At 44.4% G+C, this 25474-nt stretch overlaps 1 protein-coding gene across 8 annotated transcripts in view; it reads right to left on the bottom strand.

The window, feature by feature from the left end:
* Nucleotides 1–3027: 3027 nt before the first annotated feature.
* The window catches only part of LOC128771589 (DNA-binding protein SATB1), a 65730-nt gene continuing 43283 nt past the window's right edge, over nucleotides 3028–25474 (bottom strand). For 6 of the 8 annotated variants that reach the window (XM_053887037.1, XM_053887044.1, XM_053887041.1 and 3 more), the window contains 5 exons: nucleotides 24944–25015; nucleotides 24657–24719; nucleotides 24209–24364; nucleotides 7696–7902; nucleotides 3028–5840 (listed from right to left, as the gene is read on the bottom strand). In XM_053887037.1, the coding sequence (XP_053743012.1) occupies nucleotides 5238–5840; nucleotides 7696–7902; nucleotides 24209–24364; nucleotides 24657–24719; nucleotides 24944–25015 (1101 nt within the window). In that variant the 3' untranslated portion in view covers nucleotides 3028–5237. The remainder of the gene's footprint in view (nucleotides 5841–7695; nucleotides 7903–24208; nucleotides 24365–24656; nucleotides 24720–24943; nucleotides 25016–25474) is intronic. The other 2 variants (XM_053887039.1, XM_053887043.1) reach the window with 1 other exon arrangement.

Consider the following 25474-nt stretch of genomic DNA (forward strand, 5'->3'; position numbering starts at 1 on the left):
AAATATCATTATGTAAAATCAATATATTTAAGGGCAAAAAGAATGAAGAAGTGCACTGTTTTGCTGTTTGTTCTGAACAAAACAAATGACCTGTGTTTTTCACGGCTGGAGTGGCGCCGACGTTCGGACCGTTTTGGGATGTAAAACGCTTGAATTGGTGCTCCAGAGCAGAAGAGGCCACTTCAGCCGGCTGGACGTGGACGACCCAACAGAGGGAGACGGTGGCACGCCTGCACAACTGGACGTTTGCTAAAAATACCAAGTTTCTGTGGAAGGTCTGGTGCCTCCCGGAGGGCTGGAATTTAACCACACGTCTGAATATTTAGCTTGTTGGCTGATAGTTTGCTAAACATTTTAATGTCACCAACACGTTACACAGAGATTTGTTGTAAAAAGAATAAAAAACAAATAAATAAATAAATAAATAAAGATTAAAAACATACTGAAAAAATAAAAACGGGGTAAAAGAAGGAACAAGGGAAAAAATGAAAACAAAAACATTTTAAAAATGAGGCTCACGAAACATGAATTAAACAGAATGAAAACAAAAGCAGGAAAATAATGTAAAAAAACACAGTTTAAAATATAAAAAAAAAAAAATGAATCAAACACAGAAGCAAAAAAAAAAATTTCTGAGAAGGCCTGTAACAAAAAAGACGCCAAATATAATATCAAAATAAGTAAATAAATCTTGGTGAAAGAATATGTTCCTAGTGGGGAAAAAACAAAAAAGTGCAGCGTTTCCTGCCAGCAGGTGGCGCTAGCGTGTCCACACCTCTGTGGTTTAGTTCAGTAGAGGAAGTTGATAAGAGAAGCCGCCTCACGCACCCACAGGTCCGACTCTCAGCCACACGTTTAATCTTTTGCCTTTCACACAGAGGTTTTGTCTGGAGGCGACCAAACTTGTTTTGTCTGGGAGATAAGAAGGCGACTGACCTGGAGTCCTGATAAGGGAGGCATGAGTGATGTCATGGGGCTGAGCGGGAAGCCAGAAGCAGAGACACAAAACGGATCTCTTTCCTCATCGAGGGGGCAGCAGTCCAGCAAAGACACCCAGCCCTCCAGCTCAGGTCAACATCATCCCTCCAGCGGCTCTGCCCTGGGCCTCCTCCCAGGTCAGCTGCAGGTGAAAGTTTGGCCCTGGTGACCTTGACCTCTGCACAGCTGCAGACTCATAGAGTCATATTAATAAGATGCAGCTGAAGATTCCAGGAAACTTCTCTCCATGAATCTGAGACTCTACAGCTGCACGCCGTCGCGGACCACAACAGACGACGCGAGTGTTAGCGGAGCGAGGACCTCCATTCTTTCAAGCTTTTCTGGAAACAGCAACAACCGTCTCTCTGTGCGCGGAGCAATAAAACAGCAGGAAAGACAGGAAGCTGCTAAACCGAGACCCAAAAATAAGATTTCAAAAAAGAACCTCACTCTGAAACGAAGATTCAACAGATCGTGGAGATAAACAGTGAAAGGGAAGTGAAATCCAATAAACTGCTCAAATACATTTTCATTGAAATATGAAACCAAAGAAAATATTTCTCATATTTTGACAAAAAAGGAGGTTTAGAAAATAAATAAACAAAATAAGATAAAATAAATAAATAAAGAATACTGGGGGGGAGCAAATAACAAAATACAATCTACAATTTAATTATAATTTTATATAAAAATACATTTATTTGCAGTAAGAGTAATGAAAGCAACAAAAAATCTTATTTGCATTTTTTTTATATTGGGAACAAAATATGAGAGTAGAAATGTAGTGGTTACATGATATAATAAAATCCTGATATTAGTATCATTAATATATATATAATATTATAATAAAAATCGTTATCTTCCAATTTAAATATTGTTACTTGGCGTGAGCAACAAAGAGTATATCAGTTATATTTAGGTGAAGTGGTTATGTCATTTACGTTTGACATTTTGAAGAAGACATAAATTATTTAAGTCTTGTATATATATATATATATATATATATATATATATATATATATATATATATATATATATATATATAGCATTAGTGTGTGATGACAACATTGAGTCATTTTAAAAATGAAGGCTCCATCTGGAGACAAAAAGTCTTCTGCGTGTCACAGCTTGTTCTCGGGGATTTCTGCTTTACTAATGTTAAGTGGCTGAAACAAAATTAAACTTCCACATGATGCGCAGAGATTCTCGGGATGGTTGACCATGACTTCTCTGGCCGGAGTGCGATGCAGGATGAAGGCTCCTAGAGACTGGTCAGTTACGGAGCGAGCGTGTGGTTTGTTGAGTGGGAGGGTTCGTGTTTCTCCTGTAACATGGTGCCTCCTCTCAGAACTCACTTCCGCTCAGTGAACCACAGGCTTGAGATATTTCAGGATCTTCACGTGCAGGAGCGTTGGAGGAAACATCTGCTCAAGCAGCCGGTGGCTGTCCACTTCCTTAGCAGAGCTCGACCTGTCAAGTGGCTTTTCTCTGAAACGCTTCGCTGCTCAACATCCGTTCCAATTTCCCAGTTCCAAGGACTACTGGAACGCAGCGTGACTAAATGAGAATGGAAGCTCGGAGCATAGACGTGACGCTGGTTAGGGGCTAGCTAGCTAGGAAGATAGGGGCAAACTGGTTTCATCGACAGCAAGATACCTGGGAGGCTACATTGGTACCAAGGACAGTTGTGGTAGAAGGTAGCTGGAGAGTTGGAAGTGGGTAGGGTCGATACGGTAAGGCCAGAGGGTAACTCTGGGTTTGTCACTTGAAAGCTTGGTGGCGAGCTGTTTAGATTGTAGGGAAGGTAGTTGGGCGGCTAGGTAGGTCCACAGGCAGCTCAGCTGGTGAGTGGAGAGCAGGGTTGGTGGACGGGTAACAAGGAAGGCAAGAGGACGGTTGCCGGAGCAAGGAAGGTAGGGAAGAGCCCAGGTGTTGAGGAGGGTGACGTTCTGGATACGAGGTCTTAGTGGGTGTGACGGATGAGTGGGGTCAGTGACTGTCAGTGACGTGATGTAAAAAAGAGCTGAGCCAAGAGGCCACTTTCGTGGATGGAGAGACACACTTGGTTACACTCTGGCTTTTTATTCATGAAAAAAGAGCAGAACATCGAGGGGCCACCGGCACAAATCTCGGGGTAATAAACAGCTAAGGTGCAGACACCTCGCCTCACCTCTAGAGGGCGAGTTCGGGGACATCTCAAATCGCTCTGGTCCTAGCCCGCCGTTCGCTTGGCAGGAGGAGTCCCCGGGTACAGAGGCACGACAAGAACGCTGATTTGCACGGTGAGCTCTTGCACAAACATATTTACAGCCATCGACAATCAAGATCCAGAAGATGCCGTGATATTTACAGACTTTACAGCCACTTTTTTTTCCATTTGATTCACATCTTTTGTTTCCAGAGAAGAAGAAAAGTCCTCCGGCGGCAAAAGTGGAACGATACAAACGCCTTCCTTGGTGTGGATAACAATCACGTCCAGTTGAGAAAAGAGGAACACTTATAAAACAGTCGTAACAAAATAAGTCGTGGAAATAAAAAACTTTTGTCGCTGTTTACAGAATATCTGTACAAGGAGTGGAACCAAGAGGAAGACACGCCGCAGACATCGATCCACACAGATTGCATATGTCTCTTTCTAAAGTGAAGCTTATTTGCATGATCGTAAAAATTGCATACAACATTGAATCGTGAAGCTTTTTTTTTATTACATTTTTTTTCAAATAGGCAACTGTAAAGCACGTTTTAAGACACTTGTTTCAACTGCCCATTCAATGAATAAATTAAACAGTAATAAATAACAAACATGGCGTGGATTCACATTTCTAGCTCGTGTGGCGACTCGGAGAATTACAGTGACCAAGGTTTTGCAAAATAAGGTCGGCAGTGCCGTATAGTACAAGGCATTGTTGGCATAGAATATTTAAGACTGTCATTTTTTATTTGTACAATATATGTCTGTAAATAGATATATTTATTTATTTATTTATTTATAATTCCTCGCTAGCTAAGAGCTCCTCCCGCACCTGGGGCGTCCCGCGTCGAGCGGACTTGATGGTTAAGGCTCGGTCCAAACCACTTGGTCCTCCATTTCATTCGCAATCCCTAAATAAAATCCAGTGAAACGACAAGAACACACCAAGTTTTTTTTTTTTTTTTCAGTAGCTCCGAAATGATCAGTGTAAAATGGCAGAGTGCAGTCTGGGAGTTTCCACAGCAACAACGACTCGACAGAAATAAAGACTTTTGTTTTCAGGTTTCGCGCTTGCAGAGAGAAATGAATGTTCGGCACTCGGTTGATTGACTCCGTGGTTGTTGGACCGACGTGTCCTGAATGTTTCGGGTCTCTTGACAGGTTTTTTGGGCGCGGAAAGTCACATAAATAAATAAAAATGAATAAATAATATCAGTTTCAGTTGTTGTAAGTTGAATTGAGTTGTAAACTAAAATTTAGCAAGAAAAAACATAAAATTTTCAGATGAGAAACAATTGCTCTCTCTGAAGTTGTCAAGGGGATAAAATAAAAAAAGAACAAAGTAACAAATGAAACATAACAAAAATGACAAAAATGATACTAAAAAAGCAAACTAACTGGTAAAAAAATACTGAAAATACTGGAAAATGATGACAAAAAAAAGAAACAAAAATTTTGAATCAATTAAACAAACCAAAACTGAACTGCCATAGTCAGATTACATGTTGCTCTTAGACCCTTAATATTAGAAAATCAATTGAAAATCAATAAACTGTTCAAGAGCTATAACACAAAAAACAGAGGCACAAATGAACGGTAAAAATGACTTTAAAAAAGAATGAATTTGGGCGCCACAGGACAGTAAAAAAATAGATCCTGGCCTGATCCTTGTGCTATGTTAGCATCGCTGGCTAGAAAAATAAACCTCAGATGTCAAGAGAAAAAACAAAATTTATCTGTAAAAACCATTTTGTTTCAAGTGGTTGAAGATAGAAGATTCTTTCTTAATGAGGTGAAACTTCTGAGTCCAGCAGGGGGCGACGTGATGAAACGTAGACATCTGTGCAATGAAAATTGGGAATATGTCTGACAGAAGGCTGACGGAGAAAACAAAAGTCGGTCGAGTGGATGTTGGTTGTGCGGTTGTTTCGACGAAGTCTTTACAGTGAATCATACAAGTTTTACAAAACTCTAAAAGTAGTCGTTGAAGCGCGACGGCACCTCAGTCCGATATAAACACGGTACTAAGCCGCGTCGCTGCGTCCATTTGTGCTCGCGTCGCCGCCGCCTACTCTTTTGCCTCCGTCTCCAACTCTGGCTGGGCTTCGGCGCCACGACCCAGCTGCTCCTCGATTTTGATGGAGAAGATGGTGTTGTTAGTCTGCGTGCCCTCGTCCAGACCCTTCAGCAGGTCCGAACCCTCCCGGAAGTCCGTCAGGTCCTCGTCGAAGGCCGGGCTGCTGCTGCTGCTGCCGCTGCTGCTGCTGCTCACCGCCGCGTTTTTGTTGTTGTGCTCCTTGTGAGTCTTTGTGGGGTGGTTGACGTAGAAGCGCTGGTTCTGGAAGAACTTGATGATGGTGAGCTTGGGGAGGTCCAACTGGGCCGACAGCGTGTGGATGGCCTCCTCGTCCGGGTACAGGCCCACGTCCTGGATGAAGCTCTGCAGGATCCCCAGAGCCTCCAGGGAGATCTTCCCTCCGCCAGCGCGGGACTTGACGCTGACGCCGCGGCTGACCTCATCCTCGTTCTCGGCCGGGGAGGCGGTGGAGGGCTGGCGTGATCCGGAGGTGGGCTGCTGCTGCTGCTGCTGCTGCAAGGGCTGCTGGGACAGGAGAGGCTGTGACGGGTGCTGGAGGGTCAAGGAGGTCTGGTGATGCTGCGCCTGCTGAGTCTGCGGAGAAGAAACAAGCGTCTCAGCCATGACACTCAGGGGGCGCCACTGAGCTCGGCCATGTCAGAACTACTCTGGCACCACTTTGGTTTCAGACTTCAACTTCACTTTTCCGCTCCTCCTGACCTCTGTGACCTTGTTTGACTCCGTCTTGGTTTCATGATCCAGTTTGCCACCTCAGTAGGTCTGACTGCAGAACACAGTTCACAGCTAACTGCTAATGCTGAACCAGGAAATGATCAGATTCCATCAACCGAGATAGAATTTGTGTTAGCATGCGAGCGCCGCGTCCAAAAAGAAATGCCATTATCTTGTTAGAGCCGGTCAATGGCCGCCTTTGTGGCCGCGGTCCTGTCCCTGTGCGAGCGAGCGAGTCGCCCACCGCTCAGCTGCGGCTCAGACTTATTCACCATCATGAAGACGTTTGACCGCCGCGGCTCGGCCTTCATCTGCCAGATGTGTCCGTGAAAGCATCACACCACGCTCTCGCCCACTTGTCCTCGAGGTCAACCCAGTTACTGACTCAAAACTAACCACACTAAATGTTGCTTTTGTTCGAATGTTGCACAGATCGCGACTTTAAATGGCTTCACTTCTTCCTCCGAAAACAAATACCACAATAAACAAATCAGGATCAGATGCATGAGCTTTAATGGGAACGCTGCCGTCGCTCATTTGACTCTGAAGGACGAAGGTAACTCGACTCACTCGACACGACTCTGTTCATCTGAATCCAACTCATTATCAGCGACATCATCAGAGCTCTACTCGCTTTCTTATGCTTCTTTTACGTCTTCATTTACTGACACACGCCGGCTGATATTCTCACGGTGGAGTGTTGCAATTCTTATTCATTTACTTCTTATTGCTCACTGCTTAACAATAAATCAATAATTAACACATTCATACCTTCATTGATCCATGTCATGGTTTTATAAAGATTTGATTTATATTTCTTTATCATAACATTTCCGGACATTTGCTCTCTTCTTTTTCTTTATATTTGTGTATTTTTTTTCATTTAAATACTACAGTCAATAATGTTTTAACAACCACAGAACACATTTACTTACACAGCACGATGTATATTCCTAGTTTATTTATGTACACAACTCAAGTATTTTCAACTTTATTTGTTTGTTAAACAAAATGTATTAATTCAGGTTGGTATTTATTTACGTTTACGTTTATTTATTTCATTATCACATAACTTTATTTACTGGCTGTCATTTTCAGCTTTTATTGATCTACATTCACTCATCCATCATTGGGATTCCTCACTTTTTTGACCTGACCACATCCAGTTTTTGGCTTATTTATTTACATATTTATCAATTTCCTGCTGTAAAAAACTGGTGGAAATCCTTCCATTTTTTGATATGTTTACACACTCCTTTCTGTCGTATTAAGTTTGCATGAATTTATTTTGGTTTATTTGTTAATACATACCTTTACATACAGTTTTTGCAATATTTATTACTCCCTGATGTAAATACTTTTTTCCATACCACCATGACCTGTATTTATTTCCCGTTTGTTCTTCTCAGTGACTGAGAGACTTACAGATATGTACTGACCACTCGTCCATGCTACTTGACATAGTTTACATCTCTCGGTGCACACAACTGTTGTTCTTACTTATTTATTCCTCCAGTTATTAATTCATACATGTCTTCATGCATTCATTCAACTCTCATCCTGAACCTGATTTATTTATTCACCCAGTCATTCATTATTCACAATTTACCGCTCACTCACACTCCATCTATTTATCCAGTTATTTATTCATTCTCGATATTCCACGCCACCTCGGCGCAGCTGAGATCATGTGTCCTGCAGGGGTGGCGGTCCTCACCTGTAGCTGGTCGGCAGTGACGTGCATCAGGTGCGTGGGCCGCTCGCTGTGGTGCTGCTGTCCGGCGCTGCTCTCCTGCTCGTAGATGGCGTCGCGCTCGGCCTGCGACAGGCTGAGGAAGCGGCGGATCATCGACAGGTTCTCCCACAGAGTCCGGTTCTCCGGGGACGGGTCTTCCTTCCACCGCAGGAGCTCACAGAGCCAGCCCTGAGCAAAAGAGAGACACGGTCAAGATCGGACGAGGCCAAAAGAAAACTGAGTTGCTGTGTTGACACTGATGTTAAGTTGAATAAATGCCATTTTTTATAAATGCTGAGTATGAAAGGCAATTTATTTATTGCGATTTTTTCCCACCACTTAAAAAAATATTTTGGGATTGAAACTTGTTTAAATAACATTAAATTTTATTTGTATCAAAATCTTTATGTTATAACACATAAAATGTTAATAAATGCAATAAGTATGTCAAGCAAATATTAATGAAATTAAAAATACATATAGCAATATTATATTAATTTAAATATGCTATATATTACCGATGTTTTAAAAAAAAAAAAAAAAAAAAAAAGCCTTCCTGACAGTGGTGTCATACTGTGGTCTGGGGAAGCTGCGACCTCAGCTGGGGTCGACCGTGCCGCTCTGATAATAATGCAGATGTTTAGGGGAGAATTAGATTAAGAACAATTGTGTTGTCGAGCTCACAGACACATGAAACAGAGACAGATCCAATTAAGAGCATCAAAATGTTGCTGTGTGCTAACGCCGACGGTCAACGCACGTTTGAAAAGTCCCCCTTGGCTGAGGAGACACAAGCACCCACACCCACGCGGCCGTTTGTGAAGACTCCAGCAGAGGGCCGTGGAAGACTGAGCGTGCCAGTGTGCAGCGCGTCACTCCTTTATTCCTCCAACACTCAACTTCAGTGAAATGAAACAAATGTTTTCTCTTGAAAGCAGCGACAGCGTCCGGCTGCACGGCCACCGTCCTGAACGACCTGTTCTGTTTATCCACCGAGGGCCCTCCATGCGCTCACGAGCACTCTGCACTGGAGAGCCCTAGATAGCTGTTTTCTGCAGCGCTGGAACACTTTCACGGGCCGGGCCAGCAAGTTCTGTGATCCAATCAAGAGGTTTGGTGCTTGTCAGCAGCGGTGGAGAGGATCCACAAATGACATTAAACAATAAAGCAGGGGAGCAGATGTGCAGCAATATGGAGGCTGCAGGGGCGCGGGCAGGTTCGATGCTCTACATCAGGTAGCTTTTACTGAAAGCTCTTCAATACAACTCCATCCTTCCATAATTCTCACTCGTGAGCAGTTTGTCTTTTAGTGTAAAATCGTGAGCTAAAGATGACTTCACTCCTCTTATCTGACACTTGCTTCGCTCCAGGAAGCTTCTCCAGCTCCACTGAGGAACACAGAGGTGATATCATCTCTCCAGGGTTCTGGGTCGGACCCAGGGCTTCCTCCCAGTGACAGGAACCATCCTGACACCCCCACATCTCTGTTCTCATGCAGAGGTTTCACTCTGGATGACGGAGCTTCCAGGCATTACTAGCTGTTGTGGTAGGACTTGCTCGCTTATGACTCGCTTTCTCACTCAACCAACACTATCACTTTCATTTTCTACTTTCAGAAATCTTCTTCAGGAGTTAATGTACTAAGCTTCAAATTGTGAATTTTCTATAGAGGATAAACCATTGTGGCGTCAGTTGAACTATGCATGGAATCCAGGCAGAGGCATAAGAAAAAAAATCCTTGTAAATATATGTGACAAATATGTAAAATAAGTAAAGAAATGACAAAAAATGAACATATATATTGCAATTTTTAAATATGGTCATAGACATAACTTTATTTATTAAACATATGCCAATAGTGGGTCAACAAATATATTATTTATTCACTAGGTTCACAGAAAACCACAGGAAGGAATCACATGTTGACTATAAACATCCGAATTTAGGCAACATGCTAACACAATGACTCGCTTTCTAACTCGACCAACACCATCACTTTCGTTTTCTACTTTCAGAAATCTTGTTCAGGAGTTAATGTAGCTGAGAAGCTTCAAATAGTGTTTGTAGATGGTGTTCAAAACCTTTGTCATGTTACAGTCAAAGTGTAAATGAGACCCTGTAATGTATTTTAAAGACAAAAATCTGTAAACAATAAATAAAAATTCCTTGTAAATAAGTCTAGAAATGCCAAAAGTTAACTAAAATATTACCATTTTATTAATATTACCAAGTAGCTTGACTTTATTTATGGAGGTCAGTAACTACTCTATTTATGAGATCTTCTGTCACCAGCTCACAGGATGTATCACACGTCGACTGTAAACATCCGTATTTAGGCAACATGCTAACACAATGACGGACTAGATCTGTTCATGACTTCGATTGTCCTCTGCGAAGCGTTGACCGTCACCACGTGAGCCCCTCGCCCCTCTCGCAGCCTCTGACCGTCCCGTGGAAGCAATGCAATTAGACAAATACAAACAAAGCTCTGGGAGCCGCCAGAGAAAACGCTGACTGTCTGCCGTCCCCAACACTGGCCCGCTAGCTTCTGTGTGACATACATGAAAGGCGGACTATTGTTCCGCAGCCCGCAGCGAAAAGTGAAAAGTCGGCCATGAAACCAGTGAAACCATCAAGTGACGGCAGCGAATAAAAGAGCGCGGCAAATAAATATTCCTACTTGTGAACTAATAAACTCTCCGGAGTTTATTTCATCAAATGGACTTCCTGGCAGCCGAGAGGAGTTCATGCTGCGCTTTTGTTTGATTGGCTCGGCTACTTTGGGTCTAATCCTGCTGGTTCGGGGAGTGTTTGAGTTGGATTACTCCGACGTTGGGGCCGGGGTACTGCTTCCCTGGCTCTGACGAGTCGGTGTGTGGTTTTTTTTTTTCAGGGTTCTGATTGTGTGTTTTGTTTTGCGTGTCTGTTCGCCTACACGACGGAATCAGCTGAAACCACAGACTGGAGCATTGTCCAAATCCCTCTGCATGCAAATTAAAAACGCAACAATAAACGTGGCAAAGGAACAAGGTGGGCATGCAGGCTTTACGGCCCCCGCTCTCCCTCCTCGCCCGTTTCCACTCCCTCTCCCTCTTCCAACACCCCTCCTGGTTTTGATGTGGCTTATGGGAGGAGTTGGATCGAGGGACAACCAAACTGCTGAGTTATCTCTTGCATGCAGTGAGGCACCGTGGCTCGGCCTTGTGAGTGGAAGTGTGTGTGAGTGTGTGTACGGACTAGCAGTGCGGTGTAATCCTGTGGAAATGAAAGGTGCTGCCACACACTGGACGGGAGATTACAGCGACGCTCTGTCACCCTGCCAGGACCGACTATTGGCTGAGCGAGTCGCCCACATCGCACGACACACACCTCACTGCTTCTTTTAGCATTTCTTCCTCACTGGGCCCCACTTTTTTCTCCTCCTCCTTTACACACTGAGCTGCTCATTCATCCCAATCTCCCTTTCACACAACTACAACTTTCTTCTTCCTGGTCATAATGTCATCCCGCAATGAGCTCTGTCTTTAAAAGCGTCTTAAAATTCCAATTTCAACTCTTTCAGCAAGGGCCGCTTTCTGTTGTCACCAACGCAGTTATTCTGCTTTATTCTTTTTACTCAGGTTTATAAAGAGACTGACCGACGTGAGCCAGGTTTTTAGGTACCTTGCCTATGGTCAACTCATGAACGGAAACCTTCTTTAACCCAGGAAACAAGCCCGTCCCACCAGAAGCCAATAACCCAATGTTTCCCATCATCATCACCAACCATCTAACTGGGTATCAATACCATGTATCAGGGTATGTTTTACTGCTCTCCCAACCCACATGTTGGTGACATTGAGGTAGGTCTTCAAATGCAGTGGTATCCATCTTCTTGCCATCTGTCTACTGAGATACATTCATCACCCAAATTCCCTATAGTAGCACCTGCATCATAACCTCTGAAATCACGTGTTTTGATATTGTTTACCATGTATCAAGCTATTTCCGACAGCAACTCGCGCATGGATGCACTTCAATGACCTGTATAACACACTGAGGTCTTTTCATGCACCCAGGTATCAAGTTGCGTTTCCCATGACGCCTTTTAACCAGTGAACTATAGTACAATCATGTCCAGAAACCCATATTTAAAGATGCATTTCCAGCAATATCCTGTCCTTTCATTTGTGCATCGTGTGCTATTGAGTGACCATCGTGAATAAAGCCAGTGTAACTTCTCAACGGCAACTTGCAGCTACATTTAAATGGGAGTTATGGAAAACTCGTGCTCGTCAAACACTGCACAAATGTTTGATAACTGCATTCAAATCATCACAAGCTCTTAAACTGACCCACATTTGTCTCTTCACATTTCCGTACAGCAGAATAATTAGTGAACTGGAAAGCCGTTTTATTTTCCAGCGAGATAAATTTCTCAGTTGAACTCACAGATGCTGTAAACAGGTTTATCCGAGCAATAAGTACTGACAGGCACGGGATTATCTTGCTTTGTTGGCACACACCTGTGACATTATTGCACAATAATCCTCCGCTGCCGGGTCATTGTCTCTTAATTATTTATTCAGATTCCAACAATGAGTGCTCAGGAAGCGGCCGCCTGCTCTGTGTTTCACAGCACCACCGACCCAGGGGACCGCCGGGTCAAAAGGTGTCACATTTAAGGGGTAATAAAGACTCCAGCCGACCATTGTGCGCACCGTTATAAATAGAAGAACAATCAACACAACCACTCAAGTGTGAGGTTCAACATGCGGCACATTGTGTGTGTGAGAGCCGTCAATAAGAGCAGAGGGAGTGAACAATGTCTCTGCACATAACAGTCCGCGTTTTGGGCAACTGGGCTGTCACAAGGACTTGGCCGACACCTTGGTCTAATCAGGTTTGGTGGATATGATCAGCATCAGACTGACCTCCGCCAGAATAAATCGATGGAATAAGTCGACAGATGGTTTGTTTTTCTCTTTTTTTGCAGAGGTTTGGAATCATATCAGATTTAATCCTGGACCGTACTTTAATATTTTACATTTGTGTTCAATACATTCACATGTGCTACAAAGACCGTGAGTTTTATAACTGAAATAATGCTTCACTTGTAATGGGTTCCTTATCCACACCTAAACCAAATCCCTCAACTTGAACACCAAACAATATAGTGGCTTTCTCGAAGAGAAATTCAAGTTGAAAAAAAAAAACAAAAAACAATCATCAGCTCAAAATACCACATGAGGGGATTTTGCTAGCACCCTGGCTAACGCATGCCCCAAGCTTGGGACAACCACCCTCACGGAATGTCAGGGCCTGAGTCAGTCCATCTGAAGGACTCAATTGCCCAGTGGATGGCAACAAGCCTGCGACCCATTAATATCGTCGAAAACACGGGTTCATTCAGGAGCTTACGACATGCTGGCTCTGCTAGCTTGCAAATATCCCACCACTCCTGCAACCACTGTTCCGTGTGAGAGGCTGCTCTCAGTGGCAGGCAACAATGGACTAAGCAGCGGTCAGCGCGCCTCCCTGACAACGCCAACAAGTCAGTTCTTCTATGTGGAAGGCCGAAAAAGGATTAACAGAGCCACATGAATGTGTTCTGGGAATTTAGTAGTACGCTAAGCTAACTGTATACAGTGTTTAAGTCACTTAGTCTCGTGCATGAATATGCTCCTTCCTTTCTTGATTCTGTTCAGGATTAAAATCATATTTGATTTTGATTAATCAAAATTAATCCACAGACACCCTGGGATTAATCAGATTAAAAATGCTAATCGTTTGGCAGCACTAATCGTAGCACGATCTGCTGGAGCTGTGCTACGGAAAGTCAGATGTGAGCGGGATATAAAATAAAAAGAGAACAAATGACTCTCTGACTTGACGCTTTCGCAGAGACAAATGTATCTGGTGTCTGGAGCTTGAAGTGAGTGTCAGACAATACGGTATTGTCTTCCTCCTCTAGCCTGGCACCCGCCCAGACGCCGCCAGCCCAAAACAGATAAATGTGGCCGATAACGTTCAGACCTGTTCCTCCTGCCCGAGTCAGCCAAAGAGCACGCCACCGTACAGGTTGAGCGTGCTGCCGTCCACTGAGCACGCTCACGGACCTCCATCTGCCTGCCGACCATCTTTTCCTGATGCAGGGCATATGCGGATCTCCCGCAACAATAAGCAATAACTGAGTGCACCATTCGGGCCAGATTTCAGGGCGGGGAAAGTCTCTGTGTGCAAATAATTAAATCTCAGATGGATTTGTAAACAGACGTTCGCATGCGAGGAAGGAAAAGTCAACAATTTGGCAGAGAAATCAAGGAAATGAACGTCTCACTTTACCCACACAAAGAGAGGAATTTAAACCCGCCACTTCACCTGAAGATCTTCTTCCACATTAGGAAACATTGGTTGCACTAGTATTACTTCTTTCACATCTCTGCAAGGATAGCGTCTACGTGGTGTCCCTCAGAGCGCACTCTTTGAGCCTCCTTCAGTTTTGATTCCCTCCATTTTCCTCAGGCGAGAGATCCTCCACACCATTATTATTCACTAATTTAGCCCTGTAGTTACATCCTTCAAAACATAGTTTGAGGGTTTTAAATACAGGACGGGTGAAAACCTGCACTCAATTGGCATCAGATTTTACCAGTTGCACTGAAGCGCTCAAAAAGACTGACTTCGAATGGGCAGCAATGAGAGGCTCTCTAGAGTTGTGTTCGAAAATGTCCGAAATATCTCCGGTTAATGAATCATTAGGACATTCATTGGACTATCCCTCATTGGACCTCTAATGAAACTAGGGGTAAAAACTACCAAGCTGTTTGGTACATTCCTGCCACTTGGGGGTGACGGGGGACTGAATCCCATGAGACATCAGGAGACATCATGAGACAGAGGAGGAATCTGGGCTTGCTAGCAATAGCGCTAATGGCTGCACTGCGAACAACTAGACTTAACTTATTCACCTTAAAACACCCCGAACACAACTGAAATATCTCGAACGTTGATTCACATGTCGGAATTCATATTTGCTTTCAGATGTTTTAATATTTTAAACGTGGAAGATGGAGCCTGGCACGTGAGGCGACGATCAAGTCGTCGATGTGAGGCCACTTTCAGGACAATCTTTGACCTAAATTATAAGAAGCTCTTAAGACCTACTTATTTATTTCGCCTGCGGTTCCTTAATTCCACTTAACTGTCCAATTTATACTTAAGCCATTTTACTTCGATAATATTTGCATAAGCTGCGATTTCTATTTTGTTTACGGAGGGTAACACGGCGTGGAAGGAGCGGGCAGGAATCGCTCTCAGCCCGAGGACGCTCGCATGATGAAATATCAACTTCTTGTGTGTAAAAAGAGGAAATGTTTGCGGATTAGAAGCTGAATCATCACCAATCGAAGGTATTAATAAATGCTGTGACTCGCCGTGGACGCCATCCAAAGCACTGCTGCCAGACTACGTCTTCCATTATGAAGATGTCAGATTGGGAGAAATTTGCCAGCATGATTCACCGACGTCTGACAATTAATGTCTAATCGCACAGCGGCATAGATCGGTGGGGGCCAAGAAAACCGGTAAACACTCTCAGGGTCGCGACCTCACCAGCGACAATAGACGAGTCGACAACAATGACACACTGACAACATTGTGCGGACGAATCATGACTGTGCAGGAACCGGCCAGTTTCTGTGTCAGCACTCGGAGACAATGGCGAGCGTGTGTGTGCGTCACGTCGCTGAACCAACAGAGTGTTCTCAGCAGCAGATGGAGCAGAAACAAGCACCGACGGCAAATGACCAGTCGCTTTACAGAGGAGCACATTTCACATCTGTGTGGACACACACTTCAGCGGCCATGTTTCAGACCAGCAAGGAGAAGCTGCTCAAGTTCTGACACGTGTGGATGCGCTTCCTTCATGCCTGACATTTTAGGCTGAAAATGATGTTTTTTTCAGACTGCAGTTCAGTTCTGTAACAAAATCTGACAGTGGAGCCTAAATGTAGGAGCAAAAATGACTAAACAAAGTAACTTCACCAACAGCAACTTGCAACAGCAATGACACAAATTTCAGGAATTCAAACTGTGACCTCCAGTGTTTTTTCTTTCTTAGATTTGAACGACAAATGTTCCAGTTTCTTTCTTAGATTTGCACGAGAATTGTTCCAGTTTCTTTCTTAGATTTGTACGACAAATGTTCCAGTTTCTTTCTTAGATTTGAACGACAAATGTTCCAGTTTCTTTCTTAGATTTGTACGACAAATGTTCCAGTTTCTTTCTTAGATTTGTACGACAAATGTTCCAGTTCATGACAACTCAACATTTGCTCACACTTTAGATTAGGGAACATTTATCATCCCAAATAAACTACCCATTCATATGCGTATAAGTATGACTGACCAGATTTCAATTTGGAATAGTCAACAAAAGTTCACCAAAATGACCAAGTATTAACAGCGAGAAAGTAAGTCATTTGTTTATTTATAGTTAATATGTGTTCCCAAGGGGTCGTAAAAGTTTAGGAACAAAGTTTGTTGAGTCAATCTGCTCATGTTAGGCTTCCTGTTTCCCAGTTGCTGGCCCTCATTTTGTTCTATTTCCACAGCGTCCATAATGGCACTGCATCACTACAAAGGAAATTATCGATATATTTGGTTTTTATTTGGCACATTTTGACAGTTCACCTTCTCTCAAGAATGATTTATTCATCGCAGCTGGTGCGCTGCTTCCCTGTGGATTTACTCGTGACGGGTTGTCCTGCTTCAAGTTCAGTCAATAAAACAATATCAAAGCACAATAAAGGTTTTTATGTGTTTGAATCTAAAGCTGCTGGAACAGTAGATCCAGCCAGTGGAGTATTTCAGGTTGTGCCGTCAGGAGAAGTTTACATTTGTTGAGCGGCGTTCATGCGGGAAAGTCGGCGATGAGTCTGCGTGCGCACACACACACACACACACGCGTTTCATCAAATATTAATATTGTTAAAATTGCTCTGTAATCTTGTTTATCCCGTCTGATATCTATTTGACAAGCAGCATTAGCGGCCGGGCTACACCGAATGTTCAAAGACTGCACCACAAACTCACTGACTGTTTATGATCACACACACACACACTTCAGAGGCAGATGGAGGAGGAATTCACCAAAGACGACAAACACACTGGAGATGAACTGCAGATAAACAAGGACAGCAGCGTCGCAGCAAACACAGACACGCAGCGACACGTCAATTAAAAGAGCCTGATTGAGATTTAACCCAAACTTGCTTTCATTAATAATATCAAGGTGTAATTAAGATGACTTTCCCTTCAACTTGAGGTTTAGCTGCTTTAAAGAGCCGAAACATTATGACCACAGGGCCTCGATGAATGACTCTTTTTGCATCTGAAACTACAACATGTTTCCTGTAGAAGTCAGAGTGAGTTCCTGCTGCAAGTTTCCTGCCGACTCATTTTTGACAATTCAAAAACTTGTTGACAACTTTATGATCCATTCAAATTCTTCCCCAAAAGTGTCAGTCGTCTAAGTGTGATGCATTGTTTTGTGGTGCTTTGGTTTGTTCAAGTTTTAGTTGACTCGAGTTTGTTGTTGTGTCCTGTGTTGATTAACTCCAATTCATTCAAGCTTCTGCACTTGTGTTACTTCGTTGCGTAACAATTCAGTAGTGACAGAGTGATATTATTTCATTTCATTCGGACATTTGTTGTTTATTGGAATGTGTTGATGTTGTTTGTTTAATTTTTTTTTTAACACAGTTACTGTTGATTTGGATCCATTATTGGGTTTGCTGTGTTAATTGACTTTTTGACTTGTTTTGATTCACGTCAGATTTTTTTTTGAAAGTCATCCATTCTACCATGAGCTACAATGATTAGTCTTGCTGTGATTAAAGTTATGCCCTTGTGATTCAGCTCTTTGGAAACTTGGAAAGGAATTTGTTGCCTTGTAATGTTTACTGTTTTAAACTGTGTCAAAGTTTTCCGTATAACGGACCACTTGTATTTACTGGTTCGACTTGTCAATTCAGAGCAACAACAGCAAGCATTGAGTAGGAGCTGAAAAGTGGCAGAGGACGTGCCGGAACTCTGGACTCTGATTGGTCAGATCTGAACTCTGAAGTGACCTCTAGCGGCGAGGCGATGACATGACAACCGAAACAGATTTTGACAACAAAGACGGCGGAGTGAAGGAGACATTGTGAAACACTCAGCGACGGCCAATAATTCCAGTAAATCCGAGCGCACACAAGCACCAGCCGGAGCGCCGGGATGCTAATATCTCCCTCTCTCTGTCTCTCTCTCTCTCTCCGGCTGCATCTGCGAGTGGCCGCAGTAAAATTGAAATATTTCTCGGCGTGTGTCAGAAGCATGCAGGATGGTAATTATGACAGATCTGATTAGGCGGGCCGAGCCGGGCGGCTCCGGGCTGCAGGTGCGACCTTGTGCATTCCTGCGTGTGTAAATAAAATTAATTACAAGCGTAGGGGGCGCGCGGCGCGTGACATCAGAGCGCACAGGGGGGACTCCCACGGGGGGCACCCTAATGGAATATTTTCCCCGAGTCTAATAATACAGTTGGTATTGACTTGAGGTAATTAGAGGGATCATTAAAGCGCTTTTCCCGGCGTATTTGCCTGCCTGATCAGATTAGCGAGAATGGGCCTCAGAACAAGCCCTGAGTGGTCTGTCAGGAGAGGTGGAGACACAAGAAGCTGCTTGCTAATATCACAAGGAGAGAAAATAAGTGGTGCAACAGAGACACTCGGAGGAAGGCAAAACAAAGAGAGGACACGCGGCTGCCGGGTCATCGGCACTCAGGACTGGAGGTGGGGGGGAGGGAGGGGGACTGATGTGTAGGAGCCTGAACAAACTGAGGCACATCAGGCAGGAGACACCACTGACTGAAGAGACAAAAGCTCGTCTCTGATTGGCCAGGAATGAAGTTAAAAAGGTTTGGATGAGCAGGTCAAACTTGGGTTTTTATTTGTCTGGGTTTGGCTATGATGTAACTTTGTGATTCAGTCGTTGTGTTTGATACTTCTTTGTCTGTCATTTTAGAACCTACTGTCAGTTCTACAGCGTGTCTTTAGTTTGTTATTACAGAGGTTTTGTTTCATAAATCGCTTTTTTTGCAGTTTGTGATGTGCACGTGTTATGTACTATGAACATGGGACAGGAGGATCGTTGGACTGTTTAGAGACCAGTGTTTTTGTGTTGATTTTTTTAGTTTTTGCATCTCATTAACTTGTTTTGTAGTATATTTTGTTGTTGAGTTGGTGAGTCATGTATTCAGCAACTTGTTTTATGATTCAATTTTGGGAGTGATTCATTACTATTGTGTACAATAGGTTTGTATCGAATTTGTTGTTGTGTAGTGACTCGTTTCTGTGCTTGACCATGTCGTGCTGATGATTCATTGCTTTGCTAAGTGACATGTGCTGCAGCTAACTGACGCCTATTGGTTTTTCTTTGGGGTTATGTCAAGTGATCCATCAATGTGAATAGGAAGTTAAATGATGTGTCCTTGATTCATTTGTTCTTCTGCTCTAGTGGATCATTTGTTGTTGTGTTTTGTGGTTTGTCTGTTTGTTTGAGTATTTGGTGCTCTCTCCTCTGGTCTGACGAATTTTCCAGAAGAGCTAAAGACCTTAGAAGCGATGTTAGCTGATCAGCGCACGAGGAGGATTGAACATGTTGGACAGGAGACGTTCTGGAAGGAAGTTGGGAGATACCCGATTTGGATTGAGGGGGAGGGTGGCGAGGTAGAAGTGCAACTGGGAGCAGATGGGGTGAGAGGTGGCGTGTGAGGAGGAAGCGAGAGCGATGACGAGGGGCGCCTCCATAGGATCCAAGCATGCTCAGCGAGACTTCGATGCTCCAGCTCAAATACGCGCTACGAGCTGGTGGGAATTCCACTGCCCATTGAGCATCAAGAGAGAAGGTGTGTTTCGGATGGAGGAGGACTTGAGCAGATTCACTCCTCCGCTCAGTTAATTATTCAGACAGCTGGGGTTCAAGAAAACTCTGCCTTTAATAATGGAGGGAATTTAGCCCGAGCCTGTTTCCCATGGCAACCCAAGCAGGAGGGTGAGATAAATAAATAATTAAAAACAATTAATAAACAGTCACGGGCCTTTTAAACCCCTCGGGGGCTCGCGACGCGCCCGTCTATCCATCTAATCTCATTGGTGAACTGCGAGTAAACAAATAAAGTGTCTCTGGCACGGAGAACTTAGTGTTGAGAAAGTCTCCAGAACGTTGCCCCTGGCAACCGCGGGAGTCTGAGATTGACGGATGAAGAGGACGATCTGGGTGACTTTTGGTGTCGGATGTACTTATTATTAAAAAGAAAACACAGGTGGTTTCACAGAGACAGAACATTTTAGCTTTAAGTTTCATCTCCAAAAATGTGTTTTTCCTTTTAATATTATTTGTCTTCGTGGTAAAGAAATGAGTTTCTCTAAAACGGTTCCTCATGATCAACCGCAGCTCCTGAATTAATTCAGTGTTTCACAGAAGTGACACATTCGAATTGTATGACTTTACTTATGAGCGCTAGAGTTCGAGAAAACTCTGGACCCGGGACCCGAGGAAAGGTCAGCCATCTGCCCTCCTTCTGTTGGCACGCCGTCGGTCACGTGCTAAACGTCGACACACCCGCCACAGGAAATGAGTCACTTTCCAAACAGGCTATGTCATCGCCCTCCCGCCTCAGACCTCACCGGCCCCTGACTGACTCCGCCCACCTCACCACTCCTCCCTCACCAGGCACTCACTTCCTTGCCTCACTCCTATCCCCCCCCTCGCTCTCAACTCGAGGGACTGCTGTGCCAGGAGGGTGCAGGGTGACAGATGGCATACACCAACCTCCCCCCTTCACTCTTCCCTCTTCCCCAGCCTCCCGCCTGGCCCCCCCGGTGGCGCAGCGGCGGACCAGATCAGTGCCATTCTGTCTCATTAGAGCTTGGCTAATTAGCGTAGCCCCTTCCAGGGGAGAATGAGCGAGGGAGCGACAGGGAGGGTGGGCAGTGTTGGTGGCAGCGCCGGCGTTCTCCACTCTGCTGGTCATTGAGGAGTCGGAGGTCTTTGAGCCCTGTGGCGCGGCGGGTTCCCAGGGCGCTTGTTTCATGGCAGCAGGGACTCTGATTCCATTTGTTGCACAACCCCTCGCAGGAAATGTCTTAACAGAAATATAAAAGATTGGTGCCCCCGACAAGCTTCGCCCCTCCCCTCGGCTAAACCCCCGTAGCTCATCTGAACATTAGCCGCCGTCTCTCCCTGGCTAGCCTACACAGAAACCTCTCTCGTTACTGTGAGTGAAAACAAGTCGCTCCGAAGACTGCAGCCAGATCATAGCTGCCACCTCTGCAGGCTAAAATGAAATGGCCTGCTGACTAATGCGCATGACTCGTGCCAGTGCCGTCGCTGGATTCAAACCAGTGGTTGGTTTTTCCAAGGATTCCGAAGGTAAATCAGAACGGAGGATGAAGAGGAACGAACCATGAATGTCTATTTAACAACCTTAGAGAGTCAAATCTAAGAACAAACATGGTCACCACGAGGACCTTTGAAGGTACTAGTCCTCACTAGTCCAACGTACATTAGTCCTTGTTCCCGACTCAGAGGCGCAGGCACAGAAACATGATAACTTCAGTCGAAAGTGTTTTGAAAATCCAAGACATAGTTTCTTCCTCTTCCACTGCTAATATTTGCATTGTTTATTTTCAGTTTATTCTGAACTATAAATATGTTTCTTGAACGTCGCTGTACCTGGCCCGCAGCTTGATTTGTGAAACTAATAAAGCAGACGCTGGGATCATCACGTCGGGACTTGCAGGGCTCGAGAGACAAGGGCAGTTGATGGGGAGTCATGGTGAGACAACACGGTGGGGAGGAACAGACTGGCGAGAGCCATGTCCCCGAAAACAGCAGGTGTTGGGCGGTGCAATATTTCTCCAAATATTCCGGGATGGCTTTGCTGATGGCTTAAAAATGACGATGCACTAACTTTAAAGCGAATGCCTCCCATTAATCTGATAAAGTGATACGGCCTGGCCCGGGTTCTGGATGTGCGGCCGTAAAAGAGAGATTGAAATGCAACATTGAATACGTGAGAGGGTTGAGGGTGGGGAGGGGCAGTGAAAGGCTGGCAGAGGCCGGCTGTGGTTACGAGCCCTGAGAGAGGATGGCGTGGCAGAGTTCCAGAAACCCCCAACGTGACAAACACACACACGGAGAGATGCAGTGAACCTTAATGGATCCACTCATCTGTGGGTCTTAGAGAGACCTCTGCCTAGCTCCCAAGATCAGACCGACAGAGGTGGCCCCGCTCTGAGATTCTCAAACAGAGGTTGATGCCTACATAAATCTGAGCCCATCCTCCCGCACCATTATTTCCCTGGACCCCATCTGGGCACCCAGCCAGTCCCAGCCCATCCTCCACCTCATCGCCAACCGCATCCACAATACCGTCCTGAAACCTTCTGCTGGCACGGGCTTCTCAGGGGCACATCTTTAAGATTTAATCCCACGTACATCAACACCTCTAACATAATCTCTCGTGATTAACACGCATTTGCTGACCGAAATATATGAGAGTTCATTGTCCCTGAAACACTTTGAATTAGAACCACAGCAGAGTGACAACCAGCTACACTTTTTACACCTTCAGTATCACTTTCAGTCTGTCAAAAAACAAACAAGCATAGTTTTACTTCTCCTTTGTAAAGTGTCAATCATTAATAAACTGGATCCAGTTCATGCTCTTCAATCTCAGCTCTCATGGAAGAGGGTTTGGTCACATGTGGGTCCCCAAATTTTGTCACATATTCATGGTTGGAAGAGCATGAATATAACTGGAAAACTCTGCATCAAAGGCATGGAAAGTCTCCTTGCCTCAGACTTTTCTAAACCTAGCTAGGCGTTCTTCTTCTTCTTCCATGTATAATGTCTCCTTTCATGAAAGTGGACTGAACAATTTGTGGGGAGTTTTTCTTCCGTTTCACTCAGGGGTTGTCACAGCAAGTCACCTGATCACCCTCATCCTCTGTCAATCATGAACCCCATTGATAGTCTTCCTTCTCTCTGTGTCCAAACCATCTGACTTGCGTCTTATTTTAAAAGGTGTCGTGACGGGAATGGAACAAACTCAAGAGTTCTTTGGGGTCTCTATTTTAGAAGTTCTCATCATGCTCCATGATGCGAGTCCGATGTGGTTGACCCACTATTGTACAATAAACCAGGAGCCAGTCAGGTGACGCCCGAGCGAGTTGTCCGTCACTCTCCACATCTCAGATTTTAAGGGTGCAAAAGGTCCCATTGGAAAGCGGTAACGGCTGAACGTGGCTGGAAGCAGTGCCGGCTGGGTGGTATGACGGTAGCGGGGTAGCGGAAGGGGGGGGACCAGCTGCCCGGGGAGCGCCCATTACGAGATGGAGCCAGAGATAAGTGCTCTCCCAGGCCCCCTTTCACAGGCATAATTAGCACACTTCTTATCTGCTGCTCAATTCTCATTCACACCCGCCCGCCATGAATGGAACGTGAAAGAGGCAGGAATCTGGAGGTAGACGAGAGATCGCCGTTCCCAGACAAACCTTTTTTTTAGAGACTAGTTAGTCCCCCCCAGAACTCCCACCCTCACTCTCCATCATTCCTCGCAGTCTTTGAACTCCTTAACAAAAACAGTGGTTTGTGCATCAAACTGCAATTTGGTAAAACAAAGCTATCGGAGGGTATAATCATCCTAATCAGCAGGAAAAAAATAAAGCCTTGGCAGATATTTCCAGATTATTCCACCCTGGTGATCCGTGTCTCCTCTCTCTTTTTTAAAGCTACGATTGTGGAAATCTGTCCGCCTCCGACAAAACCCCCTTAATAACTCCTGAGTGCTACATTTTTGACTAATGGCTTTGCTGAAGAGTTAAAATGATCGTTAGAACTCGCGAGGTTGTGTTGTCGGAGAGTGTGTGTGCAGAGAAGTGAGGCCTCCTCGTGCTCAGGGGCAGATCTAATATAAACAGGTGTGTTTGGTGTTGCAACACAGGCGGCCGCTGAAACTCATAATGAAGAATAATTCACATCAATTTATCTCGAATCTGCCTCTTAAATCAAGATTCCTGCGTCACAGAGGCTGATTTCGTCCGCTCTGTTGGCGAATCATGTCATTTTAAAATACGTCTGAGAAAATGTATGGAGTGAAACGGTTGCATCACTTTTTTGATGGAAATATATGTATTTTAAATATATTTAGGGTGGACTGAGATGATTTCAACGGAATCCGTTTTCTAAGAATATAGATGTATAAAAAATACATTCACAGATTACATTTTAAAAATATATACTGTCACTTCTTTATTTTTTTAACAGAAATAATGAGTGAATTTATTGATAATGATGTGTGCTATTTTATGATGTGAAACCTATATTATTTTAGCAGTTTACAGAAGTGATGTGGCATGACGCTGACTAAGCGTGTCTGGAGTGAGAGGACCCGTGTTGGGTTTGTGTACCTGGCTCTTGGATGCTGCCACCTTGGCGAAGAGCGCCTGAGAGACTTTAGCCCGCTTCATCTCCTGCTGGATCTCGTCGTAGATGGTGGAGTTGATGTTCAGGATGCAGCTCTCCGTCTTTCCGTTCCACTCACTTGGCAGGGGAGACGGCTTCACCTGGCCGACCCAAGACAAGCCAAGATCAAAACCAGTGGAACACAGAGACACTCAGAGAACTGATCACAGACAGTAGCTGTCCTCTGTCAGGTTATCAAAAGTCGATCATGTGAGAGAGACTTATAACTTCAAGTATGATTTAAAAGTTCATCACAGTCCTTGTTAGGAGATACTGTACATCGTCACCAGAGGTGATACTATTCCTGAGTTCCTGATGCTGTCAATATTGAATCACTGAGACACAAACATGGGAAGACAAATCGCTGGTCACATTAAGAATGGAGTTCCTTACACAATGATTAAACTGGCCTCGGAATGGAACCGTCAACACTTCCATGTCCAGTCTCTTAGCAACCTTCACACCGCAAACCAGGCAAAAGAATATATAGAAATTAAACATGATACGATCACATGCATGATAAAGTGTGTGTTTGTGTTCCCCGGCTATTAAACTCCAAAGATGAATTGGCATCTTTTCCTGCAACAATGAATGAATGAATTGCCTGCTGGGAGGCGATAAGCGTGTGTGTGTGTGTACGTGACAGTGTGTGTGGTGAGGGGTGAGAGTTGTTTGCTCACAGGGGAAATGCCCACTGGGATTCGGGGATTCCAGTCCTCCGGCCGCACGCTGTTGCAGTCTTCCCTCCGCGGCTGCAGAAACACACACACACACACACACAAGCGTGTTTGTTCAGTCAAGTGCAGGTTACACTCCACTCCGACGAGTTGCACTTATTATCCGTCAAACTGATGATTAAAAACTCAAAGAAATGGAATCACTCAGAGGCTTGTTGCGTCTTGACAAATTCCTTTGACGAGCTAACAAGTATCCTAATAAAAGCATTAACCACGAACCATTAGCATATGAATCATCGCGCGCACACTCGTCCTCGTAAAGAGAGGGGGGGGGCGCTGAAATGAGCGCACGTACAGTCACCACTGAAAGCTTCTCATGCCAAATCTCTGTGAAGTTGCGTTTTAGCGACGAAACACTGCTTCATTAGGGAGACACACACAATCTGATGTCAGTACACAGAATATTTGAACAGTTGTAATCGCCGAAAGCAGAAGAGCAATTTAAAAAATATCTTTTATCTATATCTTTTTTAT

Source organism: Synchiropus splendidus, chromosome 15 (assembly GCF_027744825.2).
Source record: "Synchiropus splendidus isolate RoL2022-P1 chromosome 15, RoL_Sspl_1.0, whole genome shotgun sequence".
NCBI classification, from domain to species: Eukaryota; Metazoa; Chordata; class Actinopteri; order Syngnathiformes; family Callionymidae; genus Synchiropus; species Synchiropus splendidus.